The sequence below is a fragment of the Pinus tabuliformis genome, chromosome 4_2 (assembly GCF_031772625.1).
Source record: "Pinus tabuliformis cultivar Carrire ecotype Pingquan chromosome 4_2, CPIR1, whole genome shotgun sequence".
Lineage (NCBI taxonomy): Eukaryota > Viridiplantae > Streptophyta > Pinopsida > Pinales > Pinaceae > Pinus > Pinus tabuliformis.
This window is the reverse complement of record NC_142304.1, coordinates 648,518,791-648,536,275: the sequence shown is the minus strand read 5'-3', so window position 1 is coordinate 648,536,275 and position 17,485 is coordinate 648,518,791. Positions and strand designations below refer to the sequence as shown.

General features: G+C 39.0%; 2 protein-coding genes across 2 annotated transcripts; both read left to right on the top strand.

Annotated features, from left to right (window-relative positions):
- Positions 1 to 753: 753 nt before the first annotated feature.
- Positions 754 to 13,089, top strand: LOC149171047 (protein PMR5-like). Its single transcript, XM_089425820.1, has 7 exons — positions 754 to 959; positions 1,064 to 1,235; positions 1,317 to 1,427; positions 11,851 to 12,035; positions 12,126 to 12,305; positions 12,428 to 12,586; positions 12,681 to 13,089. Exons 1-7 carry the CDS (start codon positions 769 to 771, stop codon positions 12,988 to 12,990), a joined length of 1,308 nt encoding a protein of 435 aa, XP_089281946.1. The 5' UTR covers positions 754 to 768; the 3' UTR covers positions 12,991 to 13,089.
- Positions 13,090 to 15,339: 2,250 nt separating this feature from the next.
- Positions 15,340 to 16,876, top strand: LOC149171046 (endoplasmic reticulum chaperone BiP-like). Its single transcript, XM_089425819.1, has 5 exons — positions 15,340 to 15,418; positions 15,584 to 15,851; positions 16,099 to 16,313; positions 16,404 to 16,646; positions 16,773 to 16,876. The coding sequence occupies exons 1-5, from the start codon at positions 15,340 to 15,342 to the stop codon at positions 16,874 to 16,876; spliced, it is 909 nt and encodes a 302-aa protein (XP_089281945.1).
- Positions 16,877 to 17,485: the final 609 nt, after the last annotated feature.

Below are 17,485 nucleotides of genomic sequence, written 5' to 3'. Positions count from 1 at the left end.
AAAATGTTAGACATTTAATATTTAAATAGACGCTTCTGTAGTAATTTGATTACTCTGTTTGAATACCATTAAAACAACTCTCAAAATGTTTGTATATGATAAAGATCACCAGGAGTGACACACCACAAGGAGCTTTATCATCCTGAGTGACGCGCCACAGAGAGCATGTATATTTCAAGGATCTTTTAACTCGAATCAACGATGTATCGAATCAATTTTTTAATCCGTAATATTTATTACATAAGTTTCAAACGAATCATATATTTAGGCCCATAGGCCTATATCAACAATGCTAAACAATCCCCACACTTTGACAAGTCATGACCTAGGATTTTGTGGTGTGTGTGACAAATTTTCCCCGATCAAAATGAGGGCAGTAATAATAAGAAGGTGATTCTCATTACTAAGATTATCGCAGTTGACCGAGTTTACCATCAACAAGACTAGTTAATGCTATCAATAAGGTTCGCGGAGGAGAAATGACAACTTTCAAAGGATAGTTTACCCCGTGCATAGGATAGTTTACCCCAATGCTAAACACTTTTATCCAGCTCCGTTCAATTGTCAATATCTTTACCCAGCTCCGTTTACTCAAGTGAGACATTTTCAAATATTGATTTGAAGTGTGATCTAGCAAATATGCACTGCACTTTCACCGCTTTTTCCAAATATTAATTGAGTTGCCTTCTTTTCACCTCCTAGTTCTGCTGTGCATTGAACCTGGCCTGTTATGCAAAGAAGAAGTTAAATCCATCCCAGAACCTCACAATGTCGGATATAGCTATTGGAACCAGATGCAATATATTCTCTGGGCACTGGGTTCACGATTTATCGTACCCGCTGTATGATTGGAGTAAATGCCCTTATATCGATGGCGAATTCAACTGCCAGAAGAATGGAAGACCTGATTCGGACTACCAGAAATGGAGATGGAAGCCTGGTTACTGCAACCTTCGAAGGCACGAATACAAAAATCCCAAATAAATTTATATGTACACTTTGCTCGAGTAATTAAATATTATATTGCAGTGATTAAAATGATTTTGCTGTTTTATTGTCGCAGATTTAACGCACTGGACATGCTGCAGAAGCTGAGGGGGAAAACATTAATGTTTGTGGGAGATTCACTGAATCGAGATCAATGGCAGTCCATGATTTGCCTTCTTCACGCAGCGTTGCCGCAAGGCAGAACATACGTGGTTTCTGGAGATACTCTTTCCAGTTTCAGAGCCATGGTGGGTACTGGTAGCTTAGTTAATATGATCTCTGTGATGTTATTGTATTAAGCTAAATTGTTATGATTTGGGTATTGGCAGGATTACGGAGTTACAGTGTCATTTTATCGAGCTCCGTGTTGGGTATTTTTCATGGGAAAATACCAAAACCAAACAAACAAACACCACAGAGCCAATGCTCTGTTTCATTTCTTCCAGGACCTTTGCACAGGGAAGCTATTAAAACAAATATACTCATAACACACAGCCATAAAAACTTTTCTATTGCTTAAAAACAAAAACTGTTACAAACTTCATCCTCTGCGCAGAGAGGGATTTACAAAAGAAACTTTGTCTCTGTTTCTTCTTGTTCTCCACTGCTGTGGGTATTACAAAAAAAAAACTTTCATGGTGTTCTTGTGTCTTACAATGGTCAACAATACATAACAGTTTGCCTCTGTTATGTTTCCAGCACTGCTGTGCTTTCTTCTCCCTTATTCCTCATTCAAACTCCGCGCACAGGCACTCTGTGCTCTTTCCCTGTTCTTCATATATCTCCTCGCACTGTTGTGCGTTCAACACATAACCGGGAGCAAACTTACTGTGCGCAGGCATTTCTCAGTTCTTCATATAAACTCAGGCGCGCCGACACTTCTTCCTATTCTTCATAAACTCTACCGCGCAGACAGAACTCTGTTATTTTCCCTTCTTCTCTTGCACCTCCTGCGCAGGCTCTATTACAGTGTTATATATAAACATACGTTTTTCCATGAAAAACCACTGCGCGCTGGCTCTACTCCATGTTTTTTTTTTATAAAACATACATATGTCTATATAAAACAAAAAAAACATTAAGGGCCGTAGGCAAAATTAAAACATATACCTACTTTTTACGAACAGCAATAAAATTCATTAACTTCCTTCTCTGCGGCGGTCAACAGATTACCTAACACTCCACGCAAAATTCTGACTTGACGCGGGCGGACTGCATCTTCAGAGATCGACAGCGGAAATCGCGCGATCGGATCGGACGGCAGAGATGGATTTCGGGAGGCCCAACATGCCCGAACTTTATCGCCCGAAATATTGCATCGGCTGACGTCAGGCGAGAGACACGTGGCGCCACCACATCGTATCGGAGTCGATCGCCTGAATATTCCTTCGCCGGAAAGCTGGCGCCAAATGTTTGCGGCGACCGGAAAACGTACGATCGCTGCGCTTACTAAGTTGGTATCCGTCGCTACCCACGTCCGCCTGTAACCTGCAACCTGCAATTGGAATTATCATTCCAACACTCCCCTTTATTTCAACTGCTGGGCGTTCAAACATACCCAAACACTTCCTCACATAGAGGGATTCTCCAACTGCTGTTACAAAACATCTTCCTCACATAGAGGGATTCACCAACTGCTTCTGAAGCAGTTCCACACACAACAAAATAGTCTTCCTCTTAATAGAGGGATTAACCTCAAACTATGCTTAAGAGCACCTTCCTCATGACAGAGGGATTCACCATAACAATGTGCTGAAGAGCACCTTCCTCTTGACAGAGGGATTCACCTGTGACTATGCTGAAAAGCATCATCCTCTTGATAGAGGGATTTACCATGTGTATGCTAAAAAACATCTTCCTCTTGACTGAGGGATTTACCATGTGTATGCTAAAAAGCATCTTCCTCTTGACAGAGGGATTTACCATGAAACTGTGCTGAAAAGCACCTTCCTCTTTAACAGAGGGATTCACTAAGAACTTCACTTCCTCTCACGGAGGGATTACTGCCAAACACTGCTTTAGATGCAGTTTCAAAACAAAACATTCATTGCACTGTTGTGCATACTCATTACATTGTTCTTTTATGCTGCTGCATGTTCTCTGCTGCACTGTTGTGCCATCTTCTTTGCTGCGTCTACCCCACACTGCTGTGTCTACACTTGTTGTTGTGTTGCTGCACTTCACTTACATTTCTTTGCAAACTCTGCATTGTTGTGCATTCTTCAAAGACAGAATACTCTGTCTTTTCTGGAACAATTACTCTGTCCCACCTTACAAATTTACACTGCTGTGTGTAAACATTTCTTACATTCAATGCTGTTGCATATGTTGCATTTCAATTCAATGAACAACACATTCACTATACTTACATTTACTGCTGTAAAGAAAAAAATTTCTTTTACATCTGCTGCTGTCCATTACCTTTCATTTCTTCAACAAAAACTTCATGCTACTGCATTTTCTTATTTGCATTGCTGTGTAAAAACACATTTCTTCATTCTCTCTTAGTTCTGGTTTCATTTTCTTCGCACTACTGTGCTTCTCCTTCTTACCATCACGCTGCTGCCTTTTCTTATGCACTGTTGTCCATACCCATAACCATAGACTCTGTCATCCCTGAGTTTTTATTTGCTGCTGCGTTGCCTCTGCAATTTGCACTGTGGCTGCCTTTTGTTTTATCATACTGCTGCGTGCCCATATACTAACTCTTTACTCTCTATTACTTGCACATAGAGAGAAATCATCCTCACGCTGTTTTGCGCTGCATTCTCCAAACAACAAAAAAAAAAAAATTAACACGGGCTCTTGCCTTTTTTTTTTACACCCTTGCTTCACACAATCTTAGTCTTCATTCATTTTTTTATTTACTCAATGCACTGCTGTGCAGTTCCTTTCATTTTTCTGCTGCCACACATTATCATTCACCCATGTGCATTAAAAATCTGCTGTCCCTGTTTTTCTTTATGCATTTCTTTGCACGCTGCATTGCATATGAAGAAAAACATTACATTTTTTTACTGTTGTGTATTGTACTCACTCTGTTGTGAGTATGTTCTCTCACATTACATAGAAGGAAACTACCTTCCATTGCTATGCATTTCAATGCATGTGCTCCATAACAAAAAAAATTCAAAAATTGTTGTTTTATGTTCTATCTTCCCACTGCTGTGAGGGTCTCCATGCTTTGCATACTTTTCTTATTGCGCTGCTACACTTCACATTTGAGTGCTGCCCCTTTTTCTTCTCTGCTTTTATGGCAGATTTAACTTCATATTTTTCCCTTATAAAAAGGTCTTCATCAAAGAGTGACTGTTAATACAGTTCAGCAAAAAAAATTACAAGCTCCCCTTCACTGTATGCATCATCTTCTTTCAGCAAAGTTTTCTTAAAAGAAACTTAGATCAGTTGCAAAGCTCAAGGGACTTTCACACTGTATTTCCTTCCTTCTCCACACTTGTGTAACTTTCTTCTTTTGCATGGGTCTAGCTTGCGTAGGAGCCCATGTTAAGTTACAGTCACGTGCCATATGCCCAATGTTATGACACTTGAAGCATTCAACTTTGTTCATGAATAAGAATTCATGATTTCTTTTTGTAAAATTGTTTCTTGGAGGTTGTCGGAGACTACAACATCTATCTCCATGAAATGCTCTACAGTCTTTTGCCATATGACCAAAGTTTGAGCAAGAGTAACAATAACCATAAAATGAACTTTGGTACCTTGGAGATGGAGGTTTCCTTGATGTGCTTCTGAAGCCTTGCTGCCTTGAGATCCTTTGATGATAACCATTGCATCTTGCCTCTTTGACATCAGCTACATTTCTTCTTGGAGCTGGTTTTCTTCTTGGAGCAGGATTTCTTCTATTGCATCCTTCATTTTTCTCCTTGCCTTTGCTGGAACTAGGAGCTTCACAACTTCTTTCTGGCTTCTTCACATCTCCTTTGCTTAAAGCATCTTCATCCTTGTTTGAGGGTTCACCTACATACCCAAGTCCTGATTTATCAGATGGAGATCGGTGATAGCTGAGCATGTCATCTAAAGCTTGAGAGCTCTTCATGATCTTGTTCATCCCTTCAACCTTCTTCCTGAGGAGGACAATCTCTTCTTCCAACTTTTCACATACATTATTTTTCTTTGCTAGTTGTCCCTCAGTTTCTTCCTTGCTACGAGTAGCTTCAGCTATTGCTATTTTAAGGGAGATAATTTCTGACTTCATTTTGGAGATTTCTGCTTGACTGCTCTCCATTTTCTTCTCAGCTTCTTGTGCCTGCTTCATGGCTTCTTGTAGTTCAGACTTAAGGGAGGAGACCTCTACCTTGTACTGTCCAATCTCTTCTACAAGCTTGTTCACTCTCTTAGTGCCTTTGTTCAAGTTGACTTGACAAGGCGTCTTCCCGCTTCTTTGCTTCATTCAGCTGATTTGTCATGGATATGACTTCTTCATGATGTTTCCTCTTGCCTTGATCAACCTCCTTCTTAAGCTTGACGAGCTCTTCATCCCTTTCCTTTACTTGAAGTTTGATGAGGTCAACCTTCTCACATTCAGCTTCAATGATGGGTTCAGGATTTTCTTCTTCACTGATGGTCATGGTCAGTGCTCCCTTTGCATGAAGGTCATGCAGTCTGTCCCAAATATCCTTTGCTGATAAATATTTCCCTAGATTCTTCTTTATAGAATCAGGCAGTCCATCCAAGATATTTTTTGCTGCCTTTGCATTGTACTCCTTGGATTCTTTATCCTTCTTGCTATCATCCATCACTGATTCCCAGATTTCAATCCCTTCAGACTTTAAGAAAGCCCTCATTTTTATTTCCCATATATCAAAGTTCCCATCGAACCTTGGAAGCTCAAATACAATGCTTTCAAATAGATTGTTTTCTATTTTAATAGAAGATGGAGACACAACCTTAGGGGATTTGGACACTTTCTTCTTTGATCTTGCCATTCTTAACTATTTTTAAAATCCCTGACTGTGTTTTTAAAATGACTCATTGTTTCTTCAACAGCAACTCAAAAACTTGAGAAATACCTGAATCCCTTTGGTTGAAACTTCACACAGCTAGAGAAGCTTTACTGTTGCTGCAACAAGGGTCTTTCCTTCAGCTTCTTTGACACTTCAAAGAGCATGAACCTGCTATGTCACCATCAAAGAGCCTGGACCAGCTCTCATACCACTGTTGGGTATTTTTCATGGGAAAATACCAAAACCAAACAAACAAACACCACAAAGCCAATGCTCTGTTTCATTTCTTCTAGGACCTTTTCACAGGGAAGCTATTAAAACAAATATACTCATAACAGTCCATTACACAGCCATAAAAACTTTTCTATTGCTTAAAAAAAAAAACTGTTACAAACTTCATCCTCTGCGGAGAGAGGGATTTACAAAAGAAACTCTGTCTCTGTTTCTTCTTGTTCTCCACTGCTGTGGGTATTACAAAAAAAAAAACTTTCATAGTGTTCCTGTGTCTTACAATGGTCAACAATACAAAACAGTTTGCCTCTGTTATGTTTCCAGCACTGCTGTGCTTTCTTCTCCCTTATTCCTCATTCAAACTCCGCGCGCAGGCACTCTGTGCTCTTTCCCTGTTCTTCATATATCTCCTCACACTGCTGTGCGTTCAACACATAACCGGGAGCAAACTTACTGTGCGCAGGCATTTCTCAGTTCTTCATATAAACTCAGGCGCGCAGGCACTTCTTCCTGTTCTTCATAAACTCTACCGCGCAGACAGAACTCTGTTATATTCTCTTCTTCGCTTGCACCTCCTGTGCAGGCTCTATTACAGTGTTATATATAAACATACGTTTTTCCATGAAAAACCACTGCGCGCGGGCTCTACTCCATGTTTTTTTATAAAACATACATATGTCTATATAAAACAAAAAAAACATTAAGGGTCGTAGGCAAAATTAAAACATATACCTACTTTTTACGAACAGCAATAAAATTCATTAACTTCCTTCTCTGCAGCGGTCAACAGATTGGCTAACACTCCCCGCAAAATTCTGACTTGACGCGGGCGGAATGCATCTTCAGAGATCGACGACGGAAATCGCGCGATCGGATCGGAAGGCGGAGATGGATTTCGGGAGGCCCAACATGCGCGAACTTTATCGCCCAAAATATTGCGTCGGCTGACGTCAGGCGAGAGACACGTGGCGCCACCACATCGTATCGGAGTCGATTTCCTGAATATTCCTTCGCCGGAAAGCTGGCGCGAAATGTTTGTGGCGACCAGAAAACGTACGATCGCTGCGCTTACTGAGTTGGTATCCGTCGCTGCCCACGTCCGCCTGTAACCTGCAACCTGCAGTTGGAATTATCATTCCAACACTCCCCTTTAATTTCAACTGCTGGGCGTTCAAACATACCCAAACACTTCCTCACATAGAGGGATTCTCCAACTGCTGTTACAATAACATCTTCCTCACATAGAGGGATTCACCAACTGCTTCTGATGCAGTTCCACACACAACAAAATAGTCTTCCTCTTAATAGAGGGATTAACCTGAAACTGTGCTTAAGAGCACCTTCCTCATGACAGAGGGATTCACCATAACAATGTGCTGAAGAGCACCTTCCTCTTGACAGAGGGATTCACCTGTGACTATGCTGAAAAGCATCATCCTCTTGATAGAGGGATTTACCATGTGTATGCTAAAAAGCATCTTCCTCTTGACTGAGGGATTTACCATGTGTATGCTGAAAAGCATCTTCCTCTTGACAGAGGGATTTACCATGACACTGTGCTGAAAAGCACCTTCCTCTTTAACAGAGGGATTCACTAAGAACTTCACTTCCTCTCACGGAGGGATTACTGCCAAACACTGCTTTAGATGCAGTTTCAAAACAAAACATTCATTGCACTGTTGTGCATACTCATTACATTGTTCTTTTATGCTGCTGCATGTTCTCTGCTGCACTGTTGTGCCATCTTCTTTGCTGCGTCTACCCCACACTGCTGTGTCTACACTTGCTGTTGTGTTGCTGCACTTCACTTACATTTCTTTGCAAACTCTGCATTGTTGTGCATTCTTCAAAGACAGAATACTCTGTCTTTTCTGGAACAATTACTCTGTCCCACCTTACAAATTTACACTGTTGTGTGTAAACATTTCTTACATTCACTGCTGTTGCATATGTTGCATTTCAATTCAATGAACAACACATTCACTATACTTACATTTACTGCTGTAAAGAAAAAAATTTCTTTTACATCTGCTGCTGTCCATTACCTTTCATTTCTTCAACAAAAACTTCATGCTGCTGCATTTTCTTATTTGCATTGCTGTGTAAAAACACATTTCTTCATTCTCTCTTAGTTCTGGTTTCATTTTCTTCGCACTACTGTGCTTCTCCTTCTTACCATCACGCTGCTGCCTTTTCTTATGCACTGCTGTCCATACCCATAACCATAGACTCTGTCATCCCTAAGTTTTTATTTGCTGCTGCGTTGCCTCTGCAATTTGCACTGTGGCTGCCTTTTGTTTCATCATACTGCTGCGTGCCCATACACTAACTCTTTACTCTCCATTACCTGCACATAGAGAGAAATCATCCTCACGCTGTTTTGCGCTGCATTCTCCAAACAACAAAAAAAAAAAATTAACACGGGTTGCTGCCTTTTTTTTTCACACCCTTGCTTCACACTATCTTAGTCTTCATTCATTTTTTTATTTACTCAATGCACTGTTGTGCAGTTCCTTTCATTTTTCTGCTGCCACACATTATCATTCACCCATGTGCATTAAAAATCTGCTGTCCCTGTTTTTCTTTATGCATTTCTTTGCATGCTGCATTGCATATGAAGAAAAACATTACATTTTTTTACTGTTGTGTATTGTACTCACTCTGTTGTGAGTATGTTCTCTCACATTACATAGAAGGAAACTACCTTCCATTGCTATGCATTTCAATGCATGTGCTCCATAACAAAAAAAATTCAAAAACTGCTGTTTTATGTTATATCTTCCCACTGTTGTGAGGGTATCTATGCTTTGCATACTTTTCTTATTGCGTTGCTGCACTTCACATTTGAGCGCTGCCCCTTTCTCTTCTCTGCTTTTATGGCAGATTTAACTTCATATTTTTCCCTTATAAAAAGGTCTTCATCAAAGAGTGACTGTTAATACAATTCAACAAAAAAAATTACAAGCTCCCCTTCACTGTATGCATCATCTTCTTTCAGCAAAGTTTTCTTAAAAGAAACTTAGATCAGTTGCAAAGCTCAAGGGACTTTCACATTGTATTTCCTTCCTTCTCCACACTTGTGTAACTTTCTTCTTTTGCATGGCTCTAGCTTGCGTAGGAGCCCATGTTAAGTTACAGTCACGTGCCATATGCCCAATGTTATGACACTTGAAGCATTCAACTTTGTTCATGAATAAGAATTCATGATTTCTTTTTGTAAAATTGTTTCTTGGAGGTTGTCGGAGACTACAACATCTATCTCCATGAAATGCTCTACATTCTTTTGCCATATGACCAAAGTTTGAGCAAGAGTAACAATAACCATAAAATGAACTTTGGTACCTTGGAGATGGAGGTTTCCTTGATGTTCTTCTGAAGCCTTTCTGCCTTGAGATCCTTTGATGATAACCATTGCATCTCGCCTCTTTGACATCAGCTACATTTCTTCTTGGAGCTGGTTTTCTTCTTGGAGCAGGATTTCTTCTATTGCAGCCTTCATTTTTCTCCTTGCCTTTGCTGGAACTAGGAGCTTCACAACTTCTTTCTGGCTTCTTCACATCTCCTTTGCTTAAAGCATCTTCATCCTTGTTTGAGGGTTCACCTACATACCCAAGTCTTGATTTATCAGATGGAGATCTATGATAGCTGAGCATGTCATCCAAATCTTGAGAGCTCTTCATGATCTTGTTCATCCCTTCAACCTTCTTCCCGAGGAGGACAATCTCTTCTTCCAACTTTTCACATACATTATTTTTCTTTGCTAGTTGTCCCTCAGTTTCTTCCTTGCTACGAGTAGCTTCAGCTACTGCTATTTTAAGGGAGATAATTTCTGACTTCATTTTGGAGATTTCTGCTTGAGTGCTCTCCATTTTCTTCTCAGCTTCTTGTGCCTGCTTCCTGGCTTCTTGTAGTTCAGACTTAAGGGAGGAGACCTCTACCTTGTATTGTCCAATCTCTTCTACAAGCTTGTTCACTCTCTTGTGCCTTTGTTCAAGTTGACTTGACAAGACATCTTCCTGCTTCTTTGATTCATTCAGCTGATTTGTCATGGATATGACTTCTTCATGATGTTTCCTCTTGCCTTGATCAAGCTCCTTCTTAAGCTTGACGAGCTCTTCATCCCTTTCCTTTACTTGAAGTTTGATGAGGTCAACCTTCTCACATTCAGCTTCTATGATGGGTTCAGGATTTTATTCTTCACTGATGGTCATGGTCAGTGCTCCCTTTGCATGAAGGTCATGCAGTCTGTCCCAAATATCCTTTGCTGATAAATATTTCCCTAGATTCTTCTTTATAGAATCAGGCAGTCCATCCAAGATAGTTTTTGCTGCCTTTGCATTGTACTCCTTGGATTCTTTATCCTTCTTGCTATCATCCATCACTGATTCCCAGATTTCAATCCCTTCAGACTTTATGAAAGCCCTCATTTTTATTTCCCATATATCAAATTTCCCATCGAACCTTGGAACCTCAAATACAATGCTTTCAAATAGATTGTTTTCTATTTTAATAGAAGAGGGAAACACAACCTTAGGGGATTTGGACACTTTCTTCTTTGATCTTGCCATTCTTAACTATTTTTAAAATCCCTGACTGTGTTTTTAAAATGACTCACTGTTTCTTCAACAGCAACTCAAAAACTTGAGAAATACCTGGATCCCTTTGGCTGAAACTTCACACAGCTGGAGAAGCTTTACTGCTGTTGCAACAAGGGTCTTTCCTTCAGCTTCTTTGACACTTCAAAGAGCATGAACCTGCTCTGTCACCATCAAAGAGCCTGGACCAGCTCTCATACCACTGTTGGGTATTTTTCATGGGAAAATACCAAAACCAAACAAACAAACACCACAGAGCCAATGCTCTGTTTCATTTCTTCCAGGACCTTTGCACAGGGAAGCTATTAAAACAAATATACTCATAACAGTCCATTACACGGCCATAAAAACTTTTCTATTGCTTAAAAACAAAAACTGTAACAAACTTCATCCTCTGCGCAGAGAGGGATTTACAAAAGAAACTTTGTCTCTGTTTCTTCTTGTTCTCCACTGCTGTGGGTATTACAAAAAAAAAACTTTCATGGTGTTCCTGTGTCTTACAATGGTCAACAATACATAGCAGTTTGCCTCTGTTATGTTTCCAGCACTGTTGTGCTTTCTTCTCCCTTATTCCTCATTCAAACTTCGCGCGCAGGCACTCTGTGCTCTTTCCCTATTCTTCATATATCTCCTCGCACTACTGTGCATTCAACACATAACCGGGAGCAAACTTACTATGCACAGGCATTTCTCAGTTCTTCATATAAACTCAGGCGCACATGCACTTCTTCCTGTTCTTCATAAACTCTACCGCGCAGACAGAACTCTGTTATTTTCCCTTCTTCTCTTGCACCTCCCGCGCAGGCTCTATTACAGTGTTATATATAAACATACGTTTTTCCATGAAAAACCACTGCGCGCGGGCTCTACTCCATGTTTTTTTTTTTATAAAACATACATATGTCTATATAAAATAAAAAAAACATTAAGGGCCGTAGGCAAAATTAAAACATATACCTACTTTCTACGAACAGCAATAAAATTCATTAACTTCCTTCTCTGCGGCGGTCAACAGATTGCCTAACACTCCACGCAAAATTCTGACTTGACGCGGACGGACTGCATCTTCAGAGATCGACGGCGGAAATCGCGCGATCGGATCGGACGGCGGAGATGGATTTCGGGAGGCCCAACATGCCCGAACTTTATCGCCCGAAATATTGCGTCGGCTGACGTCAGGTGAGAGACACGTGGCGCCACCACATCGTATCGGAGTCGATCGCCTGAATATTCCTTCGCCGGAAAGCTGGCGCGAAATGTTTGCGACGACTGGAAAACGTACGATCGCTGCGCTTACTGAGTTGGTATCCGTCGCTGCCCACGTCCGCCTGTAACCTGCAACCTGCAGTTGGAATTATCATTCCAACACTCCGTACCTGGTGGATATGGTGACCACTACGGTTCAAGGACAGCAGAAAGTGGTGCTTCGTCTGGACTCGGCCGAGAGTAATGGCAGAGGATGGAAGGGAGCCGATATTCTTGTTTTTAACTCCGGCCATTGGTGGACTCACAGAGGCAATCTCAGAGGGTACTTTTATGCAAGCCATTAATGGTAACTGTTAGATTTTTGACTGTGATCTTTTATGGCACTGTGATCTTTAATGGCGGACTGAATGACTGACACTTTGTTCGGGTAAAAAAACAAAGCAGTTGGGATTACCTGCAGGAAGGGAATACTTTATACACGAGCATGGATTTCATGGTGGCTTACCGGAAAGGAATGACTACCTGGGCAAACTGGATCGATTCCAACATCGATACCAGCAGAACGAAAGTCCTTTTCCGCAGTTTCTCGCCCTCGCATTCCAGGTTTAGTAATCTCAGATCCGGTTGAAAATGTGAAAAAATTGCTTGTGATGAATGGCGTTTGCTTGATTTTTTAATGAATCTTTGTGCTTTGCAGTACTATGAATGGCGGTAACTGTTACTCCGAGAAAGAACCTACGGCGGGGACTTCGTATCTGGGCGCCTATCCTCCCCAATTCCAAGTGGCGGAAAGCGTTGTGAGAGCTATGAGATCGCCTGTGTCGTTTCTCAACATCACGACGCTGTCGTTGCTCAGGCAGGACGCGCACCCTTCGATATACAGCAACGATTTGACAGTCGGGCAACGGAAAAATCCCCAGCGCTACGCAGATTGCAGCCACTGGTGTCTGCCTGGGCTTCCCGATATCTGGAACGAGATCCTTTACTCGGCTCTCTTCTACCCCTGATCTCAAGCTCCTTTGTTCGGCTCTCTTCTGCGCCTGATCTCATCATTTGTAAACATTTTATTGTTGTAAGCTCCTTTATCGGCTCTCTTCTGCCCCTGAGCGCATCATTTGTAAACATCTCATTGTTGTACGCTTGGAATTGTCAATACATCGTTGGCGGGATGAGTTTTGATCACGAGACCCCTCGCAATAATAAGCTGGCGGGACGAGTTTCGAGCTCGGGACCCCTTGCAACAATAAGCTGCCCGCCCAGTTCACCGTTTACACTTTGTGATTCGCCGTTGCTCGATGTTAGAGCCAATAATTTTTTATTTCCCATCTGTATCATTATTTATAAGTTTGTTTTAACCTCAAGTTGAAATTCCAAGAAATTCCAAGTAGCTCCATATTTATATTTTTGTACCTTTATGTATAAAAATAACTTCATTGATTTTGAGTTTATGTTCAAATGTAAAGTTGGATTCCAGGTCTCTTAGTACCGAATTTCTGTTTTGTTTGTTTTTTTCACATTGGTGGATAAAATAAATTTCGTTATATAAAAGGTATGTATAAAAATAACTTCATTGATTTTGAGTTTATGTTCAAATGTAAAGTTGGATTCTAAGTCTCTTCGTACCGAATTTCTGTTTTGTTTGTCTTTTTTCACATTAGTAGATAAAATAAATTTTGTTATATAAAAGGTTTTTGAATTATATTACAATGGTTTAATTTAATTGATTTAAATATTAATTTTTATTGAAAATTAAAATTGATTTATACAATTATAAATGGATATAATATTTTAAGAAGAAAATTAAAATATATTTAAAAATTGTAAATAATTTAAAAAATAAAAGGTAAATATATTTAAATGGATATATTTAAAATGATTTTTTTTTGGGTTAATCTTACAGTACATTTAAATAGACAAGTATTTTAAATATTTATGAAATAAGTTTGCAATGTCTCAACAATTTATTATATAAATTTGGAGGTTCTTTATAAAACATTTTTTACAAATATTAGAAAAAAATGATGTAAAAAACAACTTATTATGTAAATTTGGAGGTTGGTTAAAAAACATCTTTTATAAATATTAGAAAAAGTTATGTAAAAGTTATGTAAAAGTTAATTAAGATGATACATATCAATTTTACAAAAGTATTCTTAATAATGTGTGAGGATATGACATTGGTTAAGTTTACAATGCCTTGCTAATTTATTATGTAAATTTGAACCAATATTTATGATGAGTTTGAGGTTATGGTTTTGATTAAGTTTACAATGTCTTAGTAATTTATCATGTGAGTTTGGAGGTTTGTTATAAAACATCTTTTATAAATATTAGAAAAATTGATATAAAAGTTAATCAACATGATACACATCAATTTCACAAAAATATTCTTAATAATGTTTGTGAGGTTATGATATTGATTAAGTTTACAATGTCTTGCTAATTTATCATGTAAATTTCAATTATGATTAAAAAATATTTTTCTATTAATATTAGCACATCTGTGTCAATAGTGGATGAAAAACACCCATAAAAATGAATGAGGGGTAGCTATAGGTTCCCTTGATGAATAATATGAATGGAATACATACCCATTGCAAGTGGAGGAATCTCATTAGACGATGACACTTTGGCAAAGACATTGCTGACACCCAACCTCTTAATTTTCAAATTCTTCATAGTACATAGTTTTTATCGTTGCAGATAGGCCGTTCTTTCCCCTCATTTTGGTTTAAATTCTGCTTCTTTGTTTTGAGCGATCGGAGTCATTTCCCCTGTTTATTGCTGCATTTTGAGTTTTGCAAGGCATTCTGGTTTCCTCTAAAAATAAGGTTTCATTAAATTTACGCTTTCTGGTAGTGATTTTTGAGATGTTGGGGTAAGGGTTTGGTAGATTAAGACATGCAGACAAATGTGCTTTGTTTGATCTTTTCTGATCTATTCGCAATTTTTTCAAAGGTTTTCAAACACATTGAGCTTCCTTTCGTTGTGTAGAAATATTATCCTTCAGATCCCTATATTGTCTTCTAGGTTTTAAGTTAGTTTTTAGAAAAGGCGTTTTTGTAAGCATGTATGAATACTAGCTACGCCTTGTAGATCTCATGGTTGACTATTAAGTTTTCTTGCTTCTTTTGATGGAATATTGAGCTGCATTTTAAGTTTTTGGTAGACGTTTTTTCTGCGGTGTTGTAGTTTTACAGCATTGACATTTTTTGCACATCGTCTGAATGCATTAAAATTGGAAGGAGTCATCTCTTTGCTTTTATTACAGGAAGCCCTTTTTATTTTTTCCAAGTATAAATAAGATCGAGTCGAATATGACAACATTGTCTTGATGTAGATGGCCTACTAGAAGAATGATTGCTGGGTTTTTGAAATGTTTCCTCGTTATTCATGTTGTGTTGTCTACTTACGCCAAGTTTTATAATTTATTCGGTTTAACAAATATCTACGAATAATATATATGCTAGAAATTTGACCACGATAAACCTGCAATCGGTTAAAATATATATGCTAGAAACTTGACCATATAGGCAACCTTTCCCTGGTAACATATAGGCATTTTCTGATACTCTTCACAGGGAATTTAATTTTTCTCAGGATGCCTTCTTGCATCTTTGATTGCGAAGGAAGAAGTTGCGAAATTGGGAACGGTGATTGGTATAGACCTGGGAACTACTTACTCCTGTTGTGGGGTTTACAAGAATGGTCATGTGGAGATTATTGCCAATGACCAAGGCAACCGTATTACCCCATCATGGGTGGCGTTCACGAAAAATGAGAGGTTGATTGGAGAGGCTGCCAAAAACCAGGCCGCAGTCAATGCCGAACGAACCATCTTTGATGTCAAGAGACTCATTGGGAGAAAGTAAGTACTCTGATCTCTGATTTGCCCATTCATTAGACAATTATATTTATTGCAAGTCCAATTCTCGCCTTGATATTGAACCCACAAGGGTGCCAGTCATGAAATTGGCATGTTAAGTCAGGGGTCGAGCAACATTCTGGTTGGGGTCAGATCAGGATTTGATTTCTGCCCTGTCCAAACTTCAAGAAAATGATTTAAAACTTTTACTTGATGAGCACAATTAAATGAAAACATTTGTTTTATATAGGTTTGAAGACAAAGAAGTTCAGAAGGATATGAAACTGGTACCATACAAGATTGTGAACAAAGATGGGAAACCTTATATTCAAGTTCAGGTACGAGATGGAGAGACAAAGGTATTTAGCCCTGAGGAAATCAGTGCTATGATTTTGACTAAGATGAAGGAGACTGCAGAAGCATTCCTTGGCAAGACTATAAAGGATGTTGTGGTGACTGTCCCTGGTATGCTTTCTTTTCAACCTTTTTTTTTATGAGGTTGTGGGTAACCAATTGTTGACTGCATTGTGACTGTTAACTTGTGGGCTTGCGCAACTTATTTTACTGATGCACAACGCCAAACAATGAAGGATGCTGGTGTTATTGTTGGCTTGAATGTAGCTCGTATTATCAACGAACCAATAGCTGCAGTAATAGCTTATGGCTTGGACAAAAAGGGTGGAGAGAAAAATATTGTTGTTTTTTATCTTGGCAGTGGCACGTTTGATGTCAGCGTTCTGACTATTGACAAAAGAGCTTTTGAGGTTTTGGCTACAAACAGTGATACCCATCTTGGAGGTAGTCTGTCTGAACTTTGTCTGACAGTTTTACATTACAAATTTGAATACATGCAAGGTGGTTATCATTGACTTTTTTGGTTGGCTTTCGAGCTTTGAACTTACTATGATGTACACTAATATGCAGGTGGGGACTTTTACCAAAGGATAATGGAATATTTCATCAAATGGATCAAGAAAAAGCACGGAAAGGATATTAGTAAGGATAGCAGAAATGAAATAAGACATTAAATGTATTCCTTGTAATATACATATAAACAAAACATCTAAAGAAAAGTAATTGCACAATGATCCAGTCCAAGAAAACAAGGTTTTCTACAAACCAATTAACTCTTCTAGAAAATTCAACAATTCCAATTTAATAATCCTATCGGCTTCTCTTTGTACCTTTTGGGACAATTGCTAATTTAACATCTAACTGTGAAAATAAGCTGACTCTTGAAACATTTTAATTTCACTACGGTTAGAATATGTTCGAGTTAGGCAGCCCGAATAAAATTTATATATTTATATAGATTCTCCGCCAGTAAGCGGAACTCCCATTCTTTTTAATTTCAATGGGCATAAACATATTTATGAATTATAACAGCAAAGTTATATATATAGTAATGGTTGGTAAATAGCAATTAAACATATGTATGTTGTAAGGGGTTTTCTTTTGAAAATAATTCCCCTAGCTGCCAGAGTATACCCGTCTACATCCTATGATCTTATATTAGACCATCAAAGAATCTTTCGTCATTAGATTAAAACATTTGTAACGAGCTTCCTCGGCTCGAGATAATGATAAGGAGCACATTTGCATGGCCCAACACCGAAAGCTCGCAGCAGAGAGGGAGG

Coding starts and splice junctions, on each gene's coding strand:
- LOC149171047 (XM_089425820.1), top strand. CDS start 769: ATGTCGGATATAGCTATTGGAACCAGATGCAATATATTCTCTGGGCAC. Junction 12,306..12,427: donor CACAGAGGCAATCTCAGAGG/GTACTTTTATGC, acceptor AAAACAAAGCAG/TTGGGATTACCTGCAGGAAG. Junction 12,587..12,680: donor TTCTCGCCCTCGCATTCCAG/GTTTAGTAATCT, acceptor TGTGCTTTGCAG/TACTATGAATGGCGGTAACT.
- LOC149171046 (XM_089425819.1), top strand. CDS start 15,340: ATGATTGCTGGGTTTTTGAAATGTTTCCTCGTTATTCATGTTGTGTTG. Junction 16,314..16,403: donor TGTTGTGGTGACTGTCCCTG/GTATGCTTTCTT, acceptor GGGCTTGCGCAA/CTTATTTTACTGATGCACAA. Junction 16,647..16,772: donor CAGTGATACCCATCTTGGAG/GTAGTCTGTCTG, acceptor ACTAATATGCAG/GTGGGGACTTTTACCAAAGG.